The sequence below is a fragment of the Astyanax mexicanus genome, chromosome 18 (genome assembly GCF_023375975.1).
Source record: "Astyanax mexicanus isolate ESR-SI-001 chromosome 18, AstMex3_surface, whole genome shotgun sequence".
Lineage (NCBI taxonomy): Eukaryota > Metazoa > Chordata > Actinopteri > Characiformes > Acestrorhamphidae > Astyanax > Astyanax mexicanus.
The window spans coordinates 41,520,341-41,538,073 of NC_064425.1; the positions used below are offsets into that span (position 1 = coordinate 41,520,341).

Genomic DNA, 17,733 nt, shown 5'->3' on the forward strand with positions numbered 1-17,733 from the left:
ATTGTTTTAGCTTGGCTTTTAATTTAGCCGTTAGCCATCTCCATTGACGCCATATAGTTTCATCCGTTAATTAGAAGCAAAAATCTAAACATTAGTCTCTTTCTCTTGAGTTTGTATAAAATATTTCTAGTATAACAAAATAAAAATATAATCGCAAAAAATAAACAATATACCACTCAACTAAAGTGTAGCATATTTAGTGTGTGAAGAGTGCAAACAAAATTAGTAAAGTAAATACTGTAAATAGCAAAACAAATACAAAATACACTGCTTTGTAATGATATTTACAGCACACAATGATGTACATTAGTGGATATAGAAGTCCAAGGCAAAAACATTTTGACAGGGCCTGACGGATATGATATGGCACTCCTCTACTTCTGATTATGATAGTCAAAATAATTTAAAGCTAAGGTTTTTATGGCCAAAATGCACAGTATTCTGATAATGGCCCTTCTATATGGAGCCAACATGCATATATGGATAAAAAAGGCCCCATAGTTATCTGGGTCACTCACTGCCTAATATATTAAACCCTTTACAGCAGATGTGTTTAAAGTCTGAGACTGGGGTCCAGTGCAGCCTGTGGATGGATATTATTGCCCCTCCGTCTCTGTTTTAAGAATTGAAAAGTGACCCAGGATTACATTTATGTTGTCCTTTCACTTCACAGTGGCTGCAGTAAATTAAACCACACTGTTATGGACGTTAATTCCTCTGACTGATTGCAAATCCAGTTATTTACAGAACAGCATTTAGTAATTGCAGTAAAAAAGCATCACCAACATTAGATTTTTTTATTCCTAATATCCTGTTAGATACTTCGATACTACACATCTCTGCTTATAACTGGAGTTTTAAAAGATTTTACAAGCAATATCTGGAATTCTGAAACATTTGATGTAGTGTTCTGTGTTGAGAAAATCAGTAATGTTTAGTATAAAAATGATTAAAGTTGTAAAAACTGTATAAACTCTGATTTTTCGTAGTTTTTCCATTGAAACCCATTCATTTTGGTCTCACTCTGCAGCGCCCCCTGGTGTCTGCTCTGTAGAAGTTCTCTGGATTAACACGCAGCGCTGATGTTTGTTAAACACTACAGGCGGAGCTCTCGCGAGATCTCGCGCTGCCGGAGTCGGAAGAGGAGCGGTGTTTGGAGCCGCTGTTTGTTGTTGTTTGTTTATTAGGTGTTTATCGCGGATCCTCGGGCAGAATGGCGGGGTTTCTCGGCGCAGCGCTGCTGGGATTTATCTGGGCCGCGCTGCTGTGCTGCTGCTCGGCGTCGGCCGACGTGTTTGACGGGGTTTTGGGCAGCACGGCCTCCTGCCACAGAACCTGCAGGATGACCTACAGCCTGCACACCTACCCGCGGGTAACTCGCATAACATACTAATAAACCGGCGATCAGCTCATCTATAACACCGATTTCTCACCAATACCAGCCTTAATCAATACTCACATCACTGCAGCAGCGTCGCCGAAACACCAGACTGAACCGTGCTGTTATTACTTAACTTCTTCTTCTTCCACTTTTCCATTCCACCTTAAATTCTCCTGCACTTACACTGTTGCATGCTGGCGCCTGCACTGAGCTGCTGCTGTAACTGCTGAGGGATTTAAGGTGGAACGGATAATTCTAGTACGCAGTACAGTATTGTTTTTGTTGAACTACTTTAAAGCCTTTATTAATGTTTAATAATTATTTTATGAAGCTCATAAGGTTTTAAGCTAGCCAAAGTTATGTAAGCTAGAAAAAAAGCAGTATTAAGAGATAAATATATAAAATCGTTTAACATGTTTAATGAGTTGTTCTATCAGTTTAAGGCAAAATTTATGAAATAATGCATTTTTTCTTGTATAGTAGAAAAGGAATGTAGTTATATTTTTTTCTATTTTTCATTTTTTAATTTCTAATCCCTTTTAATCTCACTTAAAAAAAAAACATTATTCACTCAGTTCTCCATTTTGAATCTTGTAAAACAATCTAGTGGTGTAATCCAGCCTACTTTTTTGTTAGGAGATGTAATGAGAAAACAAAGAAAAAACTTTTTTTTCTAAAATTCCGAGTATGGAAAACAATGGAAGCAATGACAATGGAAAACTAGAACTTTTATAAAATAGATGAAAACCCATTTATTCTTTACTGTAATAAATAAAAAAAGGAATTTATTTTTGTTTTTGGAATTCAGCCTGGAATTGATGGACAATACATGTAAGATTTTTTTTATTGAGGGAGTTATATACCTTTAATTGTGCAAATATTATTTTTCTCTCTGAACTCTTTAAGAGCTCTGTAGCGTCTGTAGAGTATTTTATTCAGTCGGCTGTCTTTAAATCGCAAAGAAATTAAATTTCAGGGATATATTTATGACTAATTAATTAATTAAAAAATTAATACATATAAAAGTAACTTTAATATTAATATTAAGTAATATTTAGTAACTGAGTAAATACTTTTAGATAAATATTAAATAATTTACCTAATTTTAAGAAGTTTATGATAAATTCAAGCGCCAAATTATTAACTTGAAAGATTAAATTATTAAATGGAGGTAGTTATATATTTAAGGAAGGGGAATATTTACAAAATTGATTCTTTATACACTTGACTGTCTTTAAATCGGGAACAGAAACATGTTAAATAAAGGAATCAGGTTATTGAATTGAGAGGAAATATTTACTTAACCGAGGAACAATTTTGATTTATTAGGAATTCTGTTAATATTTCTTTAAGAGAAGAATGTCTTTATTCATTCTTTATTGATGTGTTGAGGGATGAAGTGTTTAACTGCTTCCATTATATAAAGTGGGTGTGTATTATGTAAACATCTGTGTTCCGGGTCTCTTTCTTGGTGAAAAGAAACTCAAATAATGACCGTCTAATATGAACACGCACTTTTATTATGTGTGTTTTATCCACCAATCAGAGGTATGATTCATTGTGATAAAGGGCTTTCTTTTTTTTTTCCAGCAGTTCTTCCTCTACCTGGTTGTACAGAATTATGGTTATATATATATATATATATATATATATATATATGTGTGTGTGTGTGTGTATGTATGTGTATATATATATATATATATATATATATATATATATATATATATATATATATATATATATATATATATATATACATACATATCTATTTACATACATACCTGCATATGTAAACTCCTCTGTAGTTGTTCAGGATGGTAATGGTGTGGAATGAGTCCTGAGATAACTAAGTGTGCTGTGTTGTTTTTCTTGTTTAGGAGGAGGAGCTTTACGCCTGTCAGAGAGGCTGCAGACTCTTCTCCATCTGCCAGTTCGTTGGAGACAGCGAGAACCTCAATCAGACCAAATCCGAGTGTGATTCTGGTACGCTCACTCCTGCACCGGTCTTGAGCTTTTTATTTTTTAATTTTAAAACTGGTATTTTTCTGCTGCTCTCATTAAAAACTAGAAATTAGAATTTACGGGGGAATCCTATAGCAGTCTGGGTCTCCATCAGCAGCCAGAGTCTGAGATAGCACAATGTACCATGCTCTCTCTAGGCGGGTAGGTGGTGCTCTGTCCCCAGGCGTTAGCTGTTAGCTGATGTATCAGATCTAGGGTTGCGGCGCTTTCCTCAGCGTGGAGTAAAAGTGAATTACACTTGTCACCTGCAGAGGGGGAGGCCAGAAGCAAACAATACCAATTGTTATATAATACTGCATTAAATCTGGCTTTGGTAGTGTTTTAATCTATTTTATCTGTGTGTCAACATATAGTGTATTGTGATGCTATGTATTTGCCATATCGCCCAGCTCTGTATGATTTATATTACCCTCAGTTACTCTCAGAGAGAATGTGAAATGTGGATTAAGAGTGTAATGCTTTTGTTATTGAATTTGGGTTATGATAATCTTTATTTAATTATTGTTTCTTTAATTATTTCTATAATAATTCTCATTATTTAAACAATGCTTCATAACCAATGTGACTTAATTAATCGGTGTGTTCCTGTTTTGTCTCCTGGCTTCTGCAGCGTGTCATGAGGCCTATAGTCAGGGAGATGAGCAGTACGCCTGCAGTCTGGGCTGTCAGAGTCAGCTTCCATTCGCTGAGCAGAGGCAGGAGCAGGTAATGACTGAAGACTGCTCACTGTTCTCACTGTTACTCACACAATAATCCTTTCTATCCACCTTATTCTGCCACGCCCACTTTCCAGAATTATTTTTTTTTTCACATTTGTGATAGATTTCCTGGATTCCTGGTCAGTTCATATAAAACAGTTGTAGTAATATATTTGAAGTGAGGCAGTGTAAATTAGCTTAAATCAGGAAAAAAAAAGAAAAGTGGACTTTTTGCTGCATAGTCCCCTGCATGTATCTCTCAATGAAGTCATTTTTAAATTGTTAATTAGGTCTGCAACTAATGACTAAATTAGTAGCCGACCAATCTGCTGATTATTTGTTCGATTAGTCAATTAGTCTCAGTTATTTTTTGTCATGCCCAACATTTGCACTTCCTGCTGGTGAGGAAAGCTAAATATTTAGGTCCCAGAACCAATTTTGCAGTAGAATTTGATAGTTTGACGTACCTATATTAAACTAAAAATTACAAAGTATATTATAGGAAACATTCACACAGGCTGGATGTTATTTTCAGGAGATTCTAGGATACTTGTATGTATTTTTTAAACATTTTTTTCTTAATTTAAAGTCTGTATTTATTATAACGTATACATTTTGTTTTTTTGGGGTATTTGTACCTAAAAATAAATGCCCAGCCCTTTTTTTAAAACTTTATTTATATAGCACTTTTTACAACAAGTGTACAAGAAATGTTGTCAAAACATCTGCTCGGCCTTGTGACTGCAGATATCAGCTGATGCCAATTTTCTAAGAAAAAAAAGACAATAATCGGCCTGATTAATCTGTTGAATACATTATCCTTTTTTAAGGTTTTCTGTATCATTATATGTTTTTTTCAAGCCCTGCTTCCATTCAACACCACTGTGAACATTACTGACTGGCTTAGATTATTTATTTTTTTTTTAGAACATTTTTAGAGCATTTCACAAAAAACTCCACTTTAAATGACTCTGTTCACATCTTTTTGAGACTGTTCGTTATTGGTGGATATAGCAGAGGAAAGCGTGCACAGGATCAGATGTGGTTAGTAGGGATTAGAGTAATAAGTAGGATTTTCAAAATATTTTAATTACAGTTTGTTTTTTTCCATGAACTCATGTTCATGGAACAGATATTTCCAGAAATTTGTATGTTTATTTTTTTGTATTTATTGTGTTCCCTTCACATTATACATTTTGTTACCCCCCTATAGTAAAATATAGATTTTATTGGTGATTTTCTCTGCTCTGTGTTTAAGTTATTGGCCATGATGCCCCGGATTCACCTCCTGTACCCGCTGACTCTGGTGAGGGGCTTTTGGGATGATGTCATGAGCCAAGCCCACAACTTCATCACCTCATCCTGGACTTTCTACCTCCAGGCAGACGATGGCAAAGTCGTCGTTTTCCAGGTTAACATCTTTATTATGATTTGTATGTTTTGTGTATAGTGTAGTTACTGATCTGTAACCCTTTTGAAAGAACATCAGAGGTTAATAATGTATTAACTGTGTTTAGCTTAATCGTGCTGTGCAGTACTGAGGTCAGTGTTGTGTTTGGTGTTGCAGACGGCTCCACACGTCCAGTTTGTTCCTCCGTATGACTTTCAGAAAGAGGACCTGAAAGAGGACATGCAGAGCTCATGTAAGCAAAAATGCAGGATTAGCCTGCTTTTATATTATTGATATACTTATCAATAGATCGATAGATAATTGATCATAATAAAAATACTAATATTATAACATTATAACTTTATAGCACTTTTGTTTCATATAGATAGATTAGATTAAAAACATTTGATTACAACAATATTCTGTGATTAACTTTGATTAATCCCACTTGTTCTTTAGACTTAAGACGCAAGTTTTTATGGTGGATATTTAAAAATAAATAAAAATGAATGTAAAATGCAATTAAATTTATATTAGTGGTGTCAATTAAAATACTAGTATATACTTGTATCTTTGAGGAGATAAAGCAAACGTTTTGCGCTGGAATAAAGAATGCATGATAAATTGGACAGAGGAAATTCTTTTTTACTTTATTTTAAACATCTTGTTTCTAAGGATTTCTGAATTAGAACTAAATTAGCTGAGTATAAAAGAGCGTTTTCACACCTGTAGTTGTGAAAGTTTCTATGGCCCGGATCAGTTGATGAGTTTGTTTATTTTTACCCTTTCTCCCTCTTACCTAAACGCACCAAAATGCGCACCAGTAAACCACTCGAGCACATCGTCTCCTCTGATTGGTCAGAGCTGTCTGCCACACAGTGTTTTCAATGGAGGAGCAGCAGAGACAGAATTTGATCATGGCAGCATATTATTTGGTTAATATATCAGATTAAAATGCACCTAATCAGCAAGTTTAGCTCAATTAAAACCTGGGTCAGATACTGGAGAATTTGGGGTCAAACTTTGTTGCGTAATTAATTGCATTGAAAAAAATAATAACGTATTACTGAGCCAAAATTAATTGAGTGCCTTCACGATTTAACAATAACAGCCCTAATATAGATGCTTTTATTGTTATTTTTGCAGGCTTATGTGCATTATTTGAACACTTAATGAATACTTAATGATAAATGGACCAACAAAAATGATCCTAATGCTAAAAGCCTGTCTGTGTAATTCCACCACACCACAGATGAAGGGGTGAATGAGCCTGTTTATAAAGACTACCACAGAGACTACATCCAGGAAAGAGGAGTGATCATGTCCAGAGATCATAGCAGCTCACAGGACGAGTACAACCTGTTCAACTGCCTGTCCAGGTGGGTTACGACCAGATTCAATGATGCTTTGTTAAAACACAGGTATTCCTGTTGGTGGTGTACTTAAGTACACGTTAACATATTGTTTTTACCTTGAAGGAATTGAGGGATTGCAAGATATAAGTTATCAGGAACCATAAATTAATAAACATTTAGACTGATATATGATATGGGTAATACTTATTGATCTCCTCATACAGAAGTAGCAAAAAGTAATCCTTTTACCTCATCTTGTACTCTTCTATAATTAAAACAGTAAGAACATATTCAAACTTTGTATAGTATATTGCCAAAAGTATTGGGACACCTGCTGATCAAATCAATCACACATATATGCATAATAATTAAATTATATAATATTAAAAACATAAAAATTACTTAGGTAACGTGTACATTACTTAGTATAAGAATTCCTATTGGCCTTAAATCACATTTGATTGGATTGTACTGGTTCATGAAAAGCTTGGAAAAGTCATGGAATTTGAAAATAGCTTTTTTTTTTTACCTTGAAGGAATTGAGGGATTGCAAGATAAAAATGACAGGTACAATACATTAATATACATTTAGAATGATATATGATATGGGTAATATTTATTGAACCACTTATACAGAAGTAGCATGGAATGCATGTGTAACACTGCAACATGTCGAAGTTGTAGATGTTCCTAATGGAGTTCTGTGATGATCCATCCCATGCAGCTCAAATATTTTCAGTAGGGGTGAATTATTCTGCCTTTTCTGAATGCACACCTTGGAGTGCAAGACATTCCAGCAAGACAATGCTCATCCACATACTGCTTCTGTCTCAAGAACTCGCCTTGAGGACACGGATACTATGTGGATATTATACCACTATACCATGGCCAGCAGTATCGACAGTTCTATCCTTGATTAAAAATGTGTGAAATACTATAGGATGTGCTATCAATTCTCCACCCCTATACAATCTGCAGAGATTTGTATAAGAATAGTTAAGCTGTATGGAATGGATTATCACAGGACTCCATTAGGAACCTCTACAACTCCATCATGCTAAGAGTCTGGCATGTTGCAGTGTTACACATACGTTACACTAGGGGTGTGCCACATCGTATCGTACGCAATAATATCACCAACATTTTTGAATATCGTGAATATTATACCCTGAAATATCGTACCATATCACCCACCCCTAATTATAGATAGATAGATAGATAGATAGATAAAACAAAAGATAAAAATACATACATATAAATTATGTGGGGAGATTGTGCATTACATCCTTATTCAGAATAGCCACAGTAGATGGAACAAATGTACCCGTTCTTCTTAGCTAGTGGAACATTTAGTCTCTTGCCTGATGGGAGCAACTAAAACGAGGAGTAAAGGGGATGAGTGGGATCACTGTAGACCTGAACTGCCTTTTTTGTTATGGATCGACTGTATAGATTGTGTAGTGACAACTGTTTGGCTCCAATCATTTTACTGGCTTGATTAACCACTTTTGTGAGCTTGTTCCTATATTTAACTGACAGGTTTCCATACCAAGACACAACAACACTCTCAATAAGTGACCTATAAATCATGATCAGAGTGTGCTTGGTGTTATTGAAACTCCTCAATCTCCTAAAATGAAATCACATCAGGGTTCAACTTTCTTTGCTGTTTTAAGCAAAAGAAAAATCCACACTGCTCTCAGTTTTCATTATATATCTACTAGAGACCGATTATATCTGTCCAGTATAATTTATTCCTGGATATATAATCCTGGATATATGGAGATATTTGGAGAGCCTTAATATTAGTATCATGACATTCTGGATTATTGACTTATTGATAAAATTCTTTTTTTTTTTTTTTTTTTTTTAATTTCTCAGTTAGGGCTGTGCCATATCATATCAAATGCAATAATAAAAACTTCGTGTTGTTGTAATAGTGCATTCTTAAAATATGTTTTTTTTTTTTTTTTTTTAATTCAGTGTTTGGTCATATCGCCAAGAGTATCGTTATCGCAAAAATACCATAAAATATTGTGAGATTATTTTAGGGCCATATCGCCCACCCTTATGTTACACACAGCTTCTGCATGAGTGGTAATTTCAGTTTAATCCTGTTTAATCATTTATTGTTTCTGGTAAGTTTTATCTTCCTTCTGAATAGCATTTTAATCCCGCACTTCCTTCTGGCTGCAGCTATTTTTGTAACAATTATTGTATAAACTGAAAAAGCTGGGCAAATGTGGAAGCTTATTTACGCACAGAAGTCTGAAGCAGCCCTTGGGGCAGTATTTGAATATGTGATATCTGAACTCAGCATTGCATTTGTTTACTGATTTGGGTATTCGAATAGGACAACAAATAAGAGAAATTTAAAGTGAATCTTCAGGTCATTGAAAAGACTACAACAGCAAAGAGTGAACCTTTCACCTCATATTGTACTCTTCTATAATTAAAACAGTAAGAACATATTCAAACTTTGTATAGTATATTGCCGAAATTATTGGGACACCTGCTGATCAAATCAATCTTACAATTATACATAATTATTAAATTATAAAATATTAGGAACATAAAACATTACATAGACAAGGTGTACGTTACTTTATATAAAAAAATCCTATAGGCCTTAAATCACATTTGATTGGATTGTACAGGGTTCGTACAGTCATGAAAAACCTGGAAAAGTTATGGAATTTGAACATAGCAATTGAACCGAGCCTGGATAAATTTTGGAAAAATAAAAATACCTACAAAGTTTTGGAAAAGACTTGGAAATTTAATCTACAAATCTTTGTATTTCCGTTTATCGACTGAGAAAATCTATTTTGAGCTACAAATACATCAACTCAGAGTTAGTTCAGCAATTTAGCCCGACACAACGAAGATCTCAGGATCTGACACACATTTTATTATTTTAAAAAATGTGTAAACATTAGGGTTGGGCAATATTATATTGTATACAATATATCGTAACACAGAAATATCATGATATTAAAAATCCATATCGTGATAATAGGGCTGTTCTGTCTTAAAAGTAGTCTATTATTTAATGTGAAGCTTTAGGTGTATTTGTTTAGGTGTATTTGTATAATTGTTTTAGTTTGCAGTTTATATGCATGCACTAAATATTCTGCAATATTATTTGCTGCATTATATTATTTTATGCTATATTATTTATTTTGCCACATTATGATTATGCTGTTATACTCTAATACTATATTCCTGAAATTAATTAATTATTTTAGTTTTCCTATATCGCCAAGTATATCGTTATCGCAAAAATACCCTGAAATATCGTGATATTATTTTAGAGCCATATCGCCCACCCCTAGTGAACATTTCTATCAGATTCATTTTAGGCCTACTATAATGAATTTTAATAATAGTTTTAAAATCGTATGGTCATGAAAATTTGCCTTGAAGGTATGGAAAGGTCATGAAAAAATCATGGAAATTTATTGTTTGAAAATGTATGTACCCTGATTGTAGTAAATCGCATGTGATAACTGCTTTATTGTGTTCTTCAGGAACCCCTGGTTGCCTGGATGGATTTTGACGACCACTCTGGTTCTGTCTGTGCTGGTTCTGATCTGGATCTGCTGCGCCACAGTCGCCACTGCAGTGGACCAGTATGTTCCAGCTGAGGTAAACTAACTCTGTTCCTACACTCGTCTGTATCATTACAGGACAGGAGCCCCCAATAATATATACCACTGATTGTAATGAGGAGAAAAACTGCTAACTCCAGTTAACATAATTTAATCAATCAAATAACCTTTATTTAGGACGCAGATTAGTTAAATGCTAAAATAGTTCATATTTGCAGCCCTACTCTTCACTCCTTAAGGGCTGAGGGCATTACTAGTGATAGGAGGAGCCCTGATGAGTGAGGGGGTGGTATAATTGACTTTCCTAATTATAGCAAAATGGGATAAATTAGAAAATAATTATTCAAAACAGAAAAAAGAAGTAAATATGGGGGTATGTGAATTAAATGACGACTTACTTCTGCTTACAGAAACTGAGCATTTATGGAGATATGGAGTTCATGAAGGATCAGAAGTTGACCCCTTACCCACAGTCCTCTCTGGTGATCGTCAGCTCAGTGAAGGAGGACGAGGCCGGGCCGCTCCCACCCAAGGTTCAGCTGGACCGCTCTGATATTTAAGGTTTACTGGTTCTGCACAGCAGGAAGAATCAGATGAAGCGAGATTCCGATCGCTGTTTAACGTCTTACTCCTCAGCATTCTCCTCCTCCGTCTGTAGAAGCGATTCTGTCATCAGGCACTTTTCCTTTGCGTTTCAGGTTCTGGGCTGTTTTTTTTTGACTGCAGGTGAAGACTCTGTCTGTATATTTGGGGGGGGGGGGGGGGGAATTGCGGGTTTTTATGCCCATTTCTAGTGATGAAGTGCTATTTTTTTTTATTACAGTTGATTTATTTTAGTGATCACTAACGACGTGTGGACTGAGGCTTAAATTCTTTCTTTGTGTGTGTGTGTGTGTGTGTGCGTAGCACAATGGAGGTTCTGATGTTATTATGTGTGTATATATATGATGTGATCATAATCATCTCCTCACTGAAGAGGCATTAAAGGAAGAGATAAAACAGGCTAATGGTAACATGGCTAAATAACAGTGCTAATTGGTGGCTATTCGCTTTTATTTAGCGATAGCGACGTTAGCTCTTATTGGATGGAGGTTTTCCATTAACTGAATGATGATGATTAGTTATTTTGTCTCACATGGACTCTCATAAAGTGAATCATAAAGTGGAAGGTAAGCGCTATGAGTAGGGTTTTAGGTACTGAAAATTAAACTTTTGTAAAGTTCTGTTTGTCTTTTGCTTTGTTGGAAAAATTCCAGAATAAAAACCCAGTTGTTTCAATTGTGTGAATCTTTCCTGCTGAGCGCTTACAACAGTGTTTCTTCAGATTGGGGGTCGACCATATGGCCCTAAAACATCTTTATATTTTTGGAGTATCTTTACTATAACAATGTGTTTGATAATATAACTAAACACTGAAATATATATATATATATATATATATATATATATATATATATTTTTTTTTTTTTTTTTTTTTATTTCAAGAATATACCACTGCAACGAAATCAATGTTAAAGTTGTAATATTATTATTGTTTTATATATGTAAAAAAAAAACAATTTTAAACATTTAGTAGAAACAAAAAAAAAAAAAATTTTAAACAATTTTGCTAACTACAGTAACTTAGCAAAACCAATTCTAATTTATTTAAAGTATTTTAAGCATTTTCAGTGTTCTTTTCATCCAGGAGTGTTAGAGGGTTAGAGAAGCTTTAAGGTTTAAACTGTGTAGATGATTAAAAACTGACAAAAATGTGAATTTGAGATATGAGTTTTACATTTGATGGCAGTTATACAGACTAAATATATAAACTGCTTTCAAGACAGAATGCTTTTTTATTGTAAAATGATATGAGAGCTAGCCAGGCTAAAATACAGCTTCCAAACATGGTGGTGATAGTTTCATTAATTTCTCACAATGAGGGCTAACCAGACTTAAAGGAGAAATCCACTGTAAAATGGACTTGATTTTGAAATACAGCGCTTTTAACCAATGCTCCCAACAGGCTTACAATGCTAGTGATGGGGGCATAGCCGTCATCTGCTGGTGTTGGTCCACTGTGTTATATCAAGCACAAAGTCAGTACAGTGTTTTCCCACAAAATCTTACAACACCCTATGCTTCCCTCTGCTACTGACAACTTTTATGGATTTCATTTTCCAGCAGGATTTGGCCCCCTGCCCACACTGCCAAAAATACTAATTGGTCTTATATAATATTCTAATTTTCTAAGACACTGATTTTTGTGTTTTCATTGGCTGTAAGCTATAATCATCAACAATAAAAAAATACATCAAAAATATGTATGCATTTCACATTTTAAACTGAATTACTGAAATAAAGTAACTTTCTTATTGATATTAATTTTTTTTAAATGCACTGAAATTCTGACATAAAAAATTCAGCATCTTTTTTACTCAATTCCTTTAATATTCAAAATGAACTTTTTTTCTGGGATAAAACTCTGTAACAGTGTATCTCACTATCTCACTTTTAACCCAGTATCCACTAGTTCTCTCTCAGCGACTCCTGCAGTGAATAGTATCAGTAGCTGTTCAGAAGATCCAAATCATCAGCTGTGAAGGAACGCACAGGCTGGCGCTTTGCAGGAGGACTCAATCCTTCCTTTTCTTCTCTTTCGTTACAGAGCCTCCTCTTCCTGCCCGTCTGTGGGGTCAGCTGGGAGCTGGGAGTGTCTTTTTTGTGTTCAGTTTGTTGTGAGGTACTGTGAGGATCAGGCTTATAGAAGTGTATTGTAGTGCACTCATTTTGGATTTTTTGGACTTCACTTTTTGTGTGTATATTTTCTCGGACAAACTTTTCTCTTCCATCTAGACAAGAAAAACAATTATTTCAAAATGTAAAATGTGGCCTGCCCCCACCTACAGATTTCTCATTTTTGCTTTATTGTCTTACTAATATTTTTCTGATTATTATTTATTAAAGGACAAAACTGAACAAAATGAAACACTTTTCACAAAAGCTTGAAATACATAAGAAATCGTTTGATACAATTTTTGTATACGATTATTTTTCTCATCATTTTTTTACTTATTATTTCAGCCTCCCACAAAAAAAACAACAACTTTTTCTTGCTATTTTAAAATGAATAGTTTTAGTTGTTGAATATTCAACACATTACTAATCTACAAAACATAAAGCTCGGAGAAACAGACATATGATTACATGTAAAAGTGAAGTGGGTGTAACTCACAGAACTGCAGAGCGTTGGTTCTCAGTTTAGAATCCTTCTTACGCAACTCTGAAGCTTTTCTTTCCCACTGATTGATCACCTGACCAAGAGATCAGAGATCACACTACATATAATAATAATTTGGTTACACTTCACACAATTACATGGTTATGTCACTTAATAAACATGTTGAAAAGACACAATAAGCATTTCTATCATTACAACTAAGGATGCAGAAATATATATTTTTTTCACACAAAGTACAAGTACAATGCACTCACTCACTTACTCTCTAATTACAATGCTTCCATAGTTACACTACACCAATTAACATATGATTTATTAAATATATAACCTCACTTACATTCAAGTACACTTTACTCATGATTGGGTATTCACATATTCACATTCTCTTTTTAGAGCTATATTTGCTACGGATGCATATTTATATTATATTTCTATGTCACATCAGTCACTTTTATAATCAATGTCATTGCACATTGCTCTGTTAATTATTTAATTATTTAATGACCATTAGCAACATATTTTGCACTGCTCTGTTTACAAAAAGATCTTTACCTTGTATAGTAAGTTTTTTATAGCCTTATATAGTTTCTATTCTTCTGTGTTTTAATTTATGTTTAAATATGTTTCTTATTGTATTGTGTTTTTGCTGCTGGATGCGTAAAATTCCTTCGGGATACATAAAGTGTCTGTCTATCTATCTATCTATGTATCTATACGTATGCATTATATCAATTATCATTGCCACACTACACATCTAACACTAATTGCCATAGAAATGCTTATGGTTACACAGGCCGAGTTATGAGAAGAGCCACTTCTCAATTACTGAACATCAAATTGTTAATTAATTAATAAAACTGAATTAATTTAAATCCCATATATAAACAGTGTACTTTATTCATCCTTACCTCCTCAGCCCATCCCTCAGTTCTGCATTCGCAGTGAGAGAAAATCCTCAGCGGTTCTGGTGACATCACCATCCCCATCCTACTGCTGAACAAACTCCTCAAACACGCATCAGACTGAGAGAAGAGAACACAGTCATCAGACAGACAGAACATTATCAAAGACGCACAACATTATCAGACAGAACATGATCAGAGTCTGACAGTTGTTACCTTCACACTCGTTCCAGAAACGTCCAGCTCTCTTAGGTTTTTGAGGCACATCAGATATCCAAGTCCTTTCTCTGTAAGAGGATTTCCTAATGAGAAGAAAGGAAGAAAAGAATTTAATCAGAACAAAAAACCCGTTCACCTTCCTGTTTCAGACCCACTCATAATAGCAGAGCAAAAAAAATAACACTGATAACACCAGTGACATAAATCTCTATGCCAAAGTATCTAAAATAAATATTGCACAAATTTAGTATGATGTTAATAATGTTAACCCTGGATCTGTTCTTTATAATTTAATTAGTTAAATCTTTTAAAAAATATTCTTTATCCTTTATTCTTAAATGTTTACTCAGAAAAAAATAAATATATGTTGTATGTATATATATATATATATATATATATATATATATATATATATATATATAAAATATTTATAAATAAATAAATAAATATATATAATATATATATATATATAAATACAGTGTCTATATATATATTTATTATATAGTTATACTTTAGGCTTTAATGCACACATTTGAAAAACTGAAGTACATTGTACTGGAGCTAAATTGATAAATTGATCTAAATACTAAAACTAAATACTGTAAAATCACTTAAAAACATTCAAATTCATCACTGGGAGAGTGTCACTTACTGGATATGTCCAGTTGCTGGAGGTTTTCCAGCCCTTTCTTCATCACTCTGACTGGGGCGGTCAGTCTCTGGAGGCCTTTATCCGACAAACAGTTATCCCCCAGAAACAGACGAACAAGTCTTTCAAAAAAAAAAAAAGAAGAAGAAAAACACTACTGAGGAACCGGCATCTCTAAAACTACAGTTTTACAGAAAAGTAAAAAAAAATGATTGTCTTTCAATGAAAGTCAATGTAAGTACAAGCATGTAAACTGCTCGATTCACATTATGACTAAAAGTGAAAATGGCAAAAATGGAAGATACAAGATTTTGCCCATTTTGTACATTAATTATACATAATTATACTTTTCCTACCTGCTGAATGCCTCTGAAGTGATGTGTCTGAAAATATCATGATCGTCGCCCAACCTACACCCGTACAGATCCAAACTCTCCAGTTGGTAAAACACCTGAATCTCCTCCAACCTCTCAGACACCAGAAGACCCCTGTAATCAAATAATAAGATTTAAACCAACATCAGATGCAATTCTTAAAAAGGTTAGTATATTGATATATCAAAATATCAGTATATATTGAGAAATTATGTAATACCAACAATATAGTACAATTTTAACACATTTCTGTCAATGACTGATGTTTATTACAGGACATAACCCAGGCATTGACTTTCCCCCTGTTCTTCAATGTTCAGGATTTTCGGGACCACACAGGAGAGAAAACCACCACAGATCAGCTAGTATTATTTTTATTATTATTTGGGTGGTGGGTCATTATTCTCAGCACTGCACTGATTAGCACTGATTAGCACAGTGGTGGTGTATGAGGTGTTAGTGTGTGTTGTGCTGGTACAGCAGTGCTGCTGGAGTTTTTAAACACCTCAGTGTCACTGCTGGACTGAGAATCGTTCAGCAACAGATTCAGAGCTTCTGTATGTGACTTTACTTTATCTACAGGGTGTTTCAGCTGTAGGTAGGAGTGTGTAACAGAGTGGAGGACAGTGAGTGATTAAACACAGTGTTTAAAAACTCCAGCAGCACTGCTGCAACTGATCCACTTACTGCACCACCAGCACAACACACACTAACACCTCATACACCACCACCATGCTAATTAGTGTCACTGAGAATAATTGACCCTCCACCCAAATAATAATATCTGATATGTGGTGGTTTTCTCTCCTGTGGGGTTCTGAGTTTTGAAGAACAGGGTGAAAAGAGGAGGCTAATAATAAAGTATACAGAGAAACAGGTACAGGACTACAATTTGTCATTATTATAGAACTACAATGTGACCAGTGGAGACAAATGGGGTTATTTAAAAGATGTTCTGCGTACCTGTCCCTCAGACACAGTGACTTTAACATCAGCTCCCCATATGCCTCACTGAAGACCTGCAGAGCTCTGGCTGAAGTGGAGGAGTCTGAGAATTTCTGCTTCTCTTCAGCAGCTACAAACAGCCTGTGGGCCATCTCCTCAGGAAAGCCCACCAGAGAGTCCACATGCTCGATATGATCTGCTATAAAGTGCAGGGAAATGTCCAGCAGGGGTCTGGCAGTGTAGCACAGGCTGCCCTGTGAGTTATAGGTGAAGATGAAGTGGTCAGTGGTCTGTCTGCTGATGGGTTCACAGCTCCCAGTACAGAGTCTGACTGAGAAATCCCTCTGGAACAGCCTGTGGGGTTTAGATAAGAGGTTCTGACCCGCATCAGCATTTACACAGTGCAGCTCTCCTCTCTCCCTCACAAAAACACTGCCATAATCACTATACATACTGATCACTGTTCATTCGTTACTTAACGTTAATCCTAACAGGTAAATAGCTAAACATCTCCCCTGTTGTTTATGTCCTACCACGTGATCCAGATCAGCATCCTATAAACGCCTGGTATTTTTATTTTAGAAAATTAACAAAGTAAATATACTATAGTTTCTCCACTCTAATGTTTAATTTGTTCTCTTTCTAAATTACTACACAGCATTTAAAAATATTCCGCCTTTTTTGTGGCACTCTCTGAAACAGCGCTGCATCTGACTTCCAAAATAAAAGTCTAAATGCCAAAATAAAAGTGCAACTCAGAGTTCGTGGTGGGCTTTATATTGTTATTAAGTGTTTAAAAATAATAAAGTTCTACCTTAAAAACTAACAGAAAATCCACGCATTCAAAGTATAAATGGAGCACTACAGGAGCTAAAACAACACAATATAATATTTAAAAATATAAAAGAATAATAATAATAATAACAATATTAAAGAATAAGCATCGTCAAAAAATTTATCAAATACA

General features: G+C 34.6%; 2 protein-coding genes across 2 annotated transcripts; one reads left to right on the plus strand and one right to left on the minus strand.

Annotated features, from left to right (window-relative positions):
- The first annotated feature begins 1,104 nt into the window (after positions 1-1,104).
- On the plus strand, positions 1,105-11,735 carry tmem59 (transmembrane protein 59). Its single transcript, XM_007245101.4, has 8 exons — positions 1,105-1,372; positions 3,259-3,364; positions 4,014-4,108; positions 5,360-5,512; positions 5,669-5,744; positions 6,744-6,870; positions 10,377-10,494; positions 10,868-11,735. Exons 1-8 carry the CDS (start codon positions 1,214-1,216, stop codon positions 11,015-11,017), a joined length of 984 nt encoding a protein of 327 aa, XP_007245163.2. The 5' UTR covers positions 1,105-1,213; the 3' UTR covers positions 11,018-11,735.
- A 1,194-nt stretch (positions 11,736-12,929) lies between these two features.
- lrrc42 (leucine rich repeat containing 42) lies at positions 12,930-17,492 on the minus strand. Its single transcript, XM_007245099.4, has 7 exons — positions 16,785-17,492; positions 15,804-15,935; positions 15,451-15,569; positions 14,796-14,881; positions 14,586-14,699; positions 13,672-13,750; positions 12,930-13,288 (listed from the first exon to the last, which is right to left on the minus strand). Exons 1-7 carry the CDS (start codon positions 17,216-17,218, stop codon positions 13,002-13,004), a joined length of 1,251 nt encoding a protein of 416 aa, XP_007245161.3. The 5' UTR covers positions 17,219-17,492; the 3' UTR covers positions 12,930-13,001.
- Positions 17,493-17,733: the final 241 nt, after the last annotated feature.